This window comes from Pseudorca crassidens, chromosome 15, assembly GCF_039906515.1.
Source record: "Pseudorca crassidens isolate mPseCra1 chromosome 15, mPseCra1.hap1, whole genome shotgun sequence".
NCBI classification, from domain to species: Eukaryota; Metazoa; Chordata; class Mammalia; order Artiodactyla; family Delphinidae; genus Pseudorca; species Pseudorca crassidens.
The window spans coordinates 68,760,301-68,766,300 of record NC_090310.1 but is presented as its reverse complement, the minus strand read 5'-3'; the positions used below and the strand labels follow the sequence as shown (position 1 = coordinate 68,766,300).

At 52.2% G+C, this 6,000-nt stretch overlaps 1 protein-coding gene across 1 annotated transcript in view; it reads right to left on the bottom strand.

The window, feature by feature from the left end:
* Window positions 1-5,278: 5,278 nt before the first annotated feature.
* Window positions 5,279-6,000, bottom strand: part of DHX35 (DEAH-box helicase 35) — a 77,511-nt gene continuing 76,789 nt past the window's right edge. The window contains exon 22 of the mRNA XM_067708132.1: window positions 5,279-5,606. Within this exon, the coding sequence (XP_067564233.1) occupies window positions 5,586-5,606 (21 nt within the window). The 3' untranslated portion in view covers window positions 5,279-5,585. The remainder of the gene's footprint in view (window positions 5,607-6,000) is intronic.

Genomic DNA, 6,000 nt, shown 5'->3' with positions numbered 1-6,000 from the left:
TCCGCCGCCAGCTGCCATCTCCAGCCCTGTCACCGGGACCCCTTGGTGACTAACGGATCCCCCGGGCCCCTTCCCAACCCCCCCTCACTTCAGACCCAGCTCCCCTCCCCGCAGGTCCACCCTGCCCAGCTTGCTTTGTCTGTGTTCAGGCTCTGCCCTGTCTCTCAGGGCTGAGTACTAGGGCCACAGACACCAAAGTCAAGGTCTTTTCCCAGTGACTCCCCCTGACCAACCCAAGCAACCTGGCTTTGAATCCCAACTGTGTGACCTTGGGAAAGTCACTTCAAGCCCTCTGTGCCTCAGTTTCCTCATCTGTAAAGCTGGGGCATATTAGGACCTACCCATCATGTGTATAAGCCAGCAGTTTCTAAAGTATGTCCTGTGGACCTCTGGGGGTCCCCTCCCAGAATGTCCCTAATAGTTAAAACTATGTTCATAATAATACTAAGATGCTACTTATTTTTTTTTGCTCTCAATTAAAGATTTTTTTTTTACTCTCAGTGTAGTGTTCCAGCAACTACATGAAATGTGATATCACAAACCTTGAAGGCAGAAGCAGGTATGAAAACCCAGCTGTTTTCTATTAAGCCTGACATTATAGAGATTTGCAAAAATGTAAAACAATGCCATTGCTTCCTTCTCCCTAAAATGTTTGTGTTGGAAAATATAGTTATTTTTCATAAAATATTTATGTTGATATGTAATGTGTTTATTATGGTGATTTTAAATAAATAATGAACAAATATTATTACAACTTCTCAGTTTAACTCCTCGAACGGTAAACAGTGACAGATACAGCCCACATTAACAAAAGCTCTGAGATCCTCAATAATTTGTAAGAGTATAAAGAGTTCTTGAGGCCAGAAAGTTTGAGAACTGCTGATGCAAGATGCCAGCACAGCACCTGGTCACTGCAGTATTATTATGATTATGACTGAGTAATTATCATTGGGGGTAAATATCAAGGGGTGATTCCCCCCCTGAACTGGGGGTTCTCAGGGGTATGGGATGGGGAGAGGGGTTTGCTGGAGACCCTGATTAGGGATTTAGTCTCTGTAGCCAAATGGCAAATGTGGGTCCCCTCTTCTGGCTCCGAGAGCTCTCCATCCTCACCTGGCACTCACTGTCAACTTGGGGTGCTCGGCCCTACTGCCACGGGAAGGGAACACCTGGCTGACCTGTGACCAGGCATCTGGTGCTGCCTGCACCACGTGCTGTAGCCGTGCTCAGAGGGTTGAAGTTGGTGCCAACAGGGCAGAGGAGGGTAATAATAAAAGCTCCTCCTTGCTTAGCATCCAGGTGTGTCAGACACTGTCATAAGCATTTTAGAAAATTTAAGTCATTTGATCCCTGCAACAATCTTATGCAGTTGTTTTAAAATGTGCCTGGGATTTTGTTGTAATCAGGTATGCTAGCTTGACAGACAAGGAGGCAACGTCTTAAAAGAAGAGTTTACTAATCCCAGTTTCCAAGAGGAGGGGGCATGTCCCACCATGCAGGGCCACATGGAAGCAGAGGAGGGAGGGGAAAGCATGGGCCAGAGCCTTTATTGTGGTTTGCACAGGAAGGAATGGGCGAGACAAGGTAAGCAGTTCAGGGTTGGCTGGCTTGAATAACTTAGTGGGGTCCAGGCTACAGGGGCTGTCACTAGCTGTCTGATGCCTGTACCTGGCCCTGGGGTGATGGAGGGCAGGGAGAATATCAGCTTGGTGTGTAAGATAAAGGAGATGATTGGAGTGTGGGCTCTGGATTGATGTACTTGCAGGTGAAAAGTGTGCTCCGGCTAGCTGTTTACTAGGAATTACCTAGACCTGGGAGAGGCTGTCCCTCCGTGGGCTGCAAGATGCCAAAGCATCATAAGACACACACACACAAAAGCATGAATAATACAGAGATGTACTATTATTATCTTCTTTTCAAAGCAAGGGGCTAAGTGTCCTGCCCAAGACCCACAGCTGGGAGGTGGTGACAGCAGGTCTTGAACACTTGAACTGTGGCTCAAAGGCCAGCACTGCTCACTGGCTGGTCTCCAACAGACCGGGACCTGGACTGGGCTGGAGCCAGGCCCCAAGAGCCCTTGGCTGTGGCCATGGCCTCAACCTCCTGGCCCTGGCACAGATGGGCACCGTTCTGTGGTCAGGCTGTAGATCTGAGCACCATGACCTTGGGCAATGCCCCCTGGTGGGTGCTATTCCTCCTGTACTTGGGCCACTACACAGGCACCTTGACCACTTCAGGCTGCAGGAAGGATGGCCACAATGAACAAAAATGCAGACAAGGGGTGCCCTGGGATGCTTTGCTCATCCCACTGGCCCCTCAGATTTACTACTGCCCACCTGCTCCCCATACCACGTCCCCAGGTCTGCAAGGACCCTGACGGTGGGGCAGGGGGCTCTGAGGGTGGCCACCTCCCAGAGGCGGGCCTTACACCCTTCCTCTGCCTGCCCCAACTCGACTCTGAAGGATGCTGGCAGGCCCCGTCAATAATTAGAACTCCATAAAGGTTAGCTGGTACTATTTGATTTCTGTTGTTGTTTGTAGCATCATGAACTGTAAACTGGGGAGTCATGTCTTGACTACCGGGAGGTGGTCAAGATTCAAGGACCTGCGCAGGGTAAGTCCAGCTCTGAGCAGAGTGGGCAGAACAGGGGACTCAGTGGTGGGCGGTGCGGGGGAGGCTCCTTCCTTTCCGAGGCGCTCAGGCCGGGACCAGGGCAGCGGGAAGCGGGCCCGGTGGGCAGGTGGCCAGAGTGGGCCGGGCAAGGACAGGGGTCTGCCCCGCTCTGGGCACTCCCCCGCCTCAGGACCCAGAACAGGACTGGGGAGTCCCGGCCGCGGAAACGCGGGGCGCCAGCGCCGCCTGCCGGCGACAGCATGCAGCACCGGCCCGAGCGTCCCGCCGCCTCCGCCTGCGCTGGGGGCGCGCGAGGTACCCTAGGCTCAGCAACCGGGGCCAGGACTCGGGGCGGGCACCAGCCTCGCCCTGAGCAGGGACCGTGGCTCTGCAGGCTGGCCCCCCGCCGAGAGCACGGGCAAGCCCCGGGGGGTGGGGACCCAGCGCGATATGCATCCGCCTTGGCCAAGGCCCCTGGCCCTTGAGCCTCAATTCTTCCTTGCAAGGAACAAAGGAGCGGGGGATTATCTTCCCCCAAGGCAGTGTCCTTGCAACCTTGTCCTTGACGGTGTCCCTGCCTTCCCTCCTGTCCAGTCCCGACCCTGCCGATCCCCTACCCCACGTGCGTGACACTTTCTGTAATTCCAAATCTCAGTATGTCATTCCTCCACTTAAGACCCTTCAGACGGAATGGTTGTCACATAAAACCTTGCTTTCCTGTTAGAATAAACACGGGTCAAACAGACCCAGTTTGGCAGAAAATGGAGCTGACCAGCTCAGGGCCACCAACCCCTTAGGAATCACGGGGGCTGGAGGCCCCCAGAGCTTCAGACTGCTTGGCCAGAAGGGGACCCATTCTCCCAAGGAAATAGCCTTACCAAGGTGGGTTCCATTTCCAGACCAGGCTTCAGAAGCCCATTTAGCCCGTCGTGGCCTGGACCTAATATGGAAGACTGTCTTGTTCTGGGGGCTGCATAAGCATCACCCCATAACTTGGTGGCACAAAACTACCACTTTATTATGCCCACAGGTTCTGTGGGTTGGGAATCCGGACAGGGCACAGTGGGGATGTCTTGTCTCTGCTATCTGGGGCCTCCTTCACAGTCCTTCACACTGCCCTGCCTCTCCATGTTTGCTCTGCCAGGGTGAGGGAAGCAAGGTACCAAAACACATCCCTTTCCGCTCCCCCCACCGCAAGGCTGGGACCGCCAGGTCTGGGGAGTCACTGCCTCCATGTGGCCAGCAGAGGGCAGCACAGCCCCACTCTGCAGCGACAGACGCTGAGCAGATTGACAGGACCAACCGCGGGATGGAACTGAGGGCCACACTGAGGACCCTCCACATCTCTGGCTAAGGATGGGGTGCAGCCTGAATGTGCAATCATCTTCCAGCATGTGAGCTCCAGGGAGCAGAGACTTGGATGTGTGCACTGCCGTATCTCCCAGGGCCCCATCTGAAGAAGACGATCAATACCTGTTAGAATGTAGGGGTGAGTGTAGTGAGCGTGCGTGCGGGTCTGGATGGGTCTGTCCCTGATGCCACCACTCACCTGAAGGGTCCAGCAGCCCCACACAGCTCTTGCTCACACTGGCTCCCCCCTGGGAAGACCCAGGGTCCCGAGCCCCAAGGTCAGGGAGGCTCCACTCCAGGCCTCCGTGGACGCCTCACACACCCACATCCCTCCCCTCTGCTCAGACTGGCCACCTCTGCCCATCTGGGCAGCCCTCATCACTGCATCCCCTCCTTTCCTGGGGTGTCTTTGCACCTCTCTTATTTAATGAAATGAGGCCTCCTTGACGAGGGTGTGGGAACCTGCAGATCATGGCAGACTGGGGAGGCTAGGATAGGTATGCAGGGAGGGGGCAGCTGAAAGCCTTCTGGGACAGAGTCTCCCTGAGAAGAGCAGAGGCCCCAGGTCGCTGAGCAGCTCCTGGCCCGGGACCTTTCTAGAGCCCCACGATGGCGCTCACCCCAGCAGCACCACACACTTGACTGACTGATGTTCTAAGTTATTATCCTCATTGGACAGATAAGGAAACTGGGATGAAGACGGAAACTGTATCTTACCAAGGGTCACAGACTTGTCTGATTGTGAGACTGGGAGTCTTCTCCAGACACAAATGAGTACATTTTGAATTATGCCATTTGTATGAAATTCTAGAAAAGGCAAAGCTAATTGATAGTGGCAGAAAGCAGACTAGCGATGCTTGAGGCCAGGGGGGTGGGGGTGGGGAATTACCTAGAAAAGATCGGGGGAAGTCTTTGGAAAAAAGTGTTTATACTTGCTTTGGGTGGTCATCTGGGGTTTGTATATTTGTCAAAACTCATTGAACGATCCAAATAAAATGAGTGCCTTTATTATATGTAAATTATACTTCAGTAAAAGTTCTTCGCTTTTTGTTTTTTGGGTTTTTTAAAAATTTTTTAACTTATTTTTTTATTGAAGTATAGTTGATTTACAATGTGTTAATTTCTGCTGTACAGCAAAGTGACTCAGTTATACAAATACATATTCTTTTTAATATGCTTTTCCATTATGGTTTATCCCAGGATATTGAATATATAGTTCCCCGTGCTATATGGTAGGACCTTGTTGTTTATCCCTTCTATATGTAATAGTTGTTTATTCTATATGTAATAGTTTGCATCTACAAACTCCCAATCCATCCCTCCTCCCCCTTGGCAACCACAAGTCTGTTCTCTGTGTCTGTGAGTCTGTTTCTGTTTCATAGGTAGGTTCATTTGTGCCATATTTTAGATTCCACACATAAGTGACATCACACGGTATTTGACTTTCTCTGTCTGACTTACGTCACCTAGGATGTAATCCTTAGTTGCACCCACGTCACTGCACATGGTGTTGTTTCGTTCTTTTCTGTGGCTGAGTTGTTTTCTGTTTTTAATCCAGGTCTTCTGACTCAGCTTTCAGTCCACTTGCCCCCCACCACTCAGGAGACATCCAGTCGTGCTATCACAGATGTGTCGTCGTGGCCTGCAAGAGTTATTCATGGGTGTCAGAATGCCATCTGGGCACAAACCAGGGGAGCAGTCAGCAGAGAGTCAGGATGAAAGCAGGACCCTCTCATCCTCATTCTGGCTGGAACAGACTAATCAACTGGCGAAGATCAAATGTCGAAATTTTACACCATCTGTGTCCCCTCAGAACTGGGATAGGCATTGTCATAGTTCGGGATGGCTGACCTTGGTTTGTAAAGCTGGGAACAGGAAACCTGCCCTGTTTCCTTGGCAGATGGGTTTCCATGACCCGACCCTCCCCCCTCGCCCCCAATTCCCCACCCCGTGCCTCCACCCACCTTCCCCCTCCACCCACCCCTGCCCTGTCGCCACCGGGACAGGTAACTGTTCCAGAATCTCAGTAATTGGGG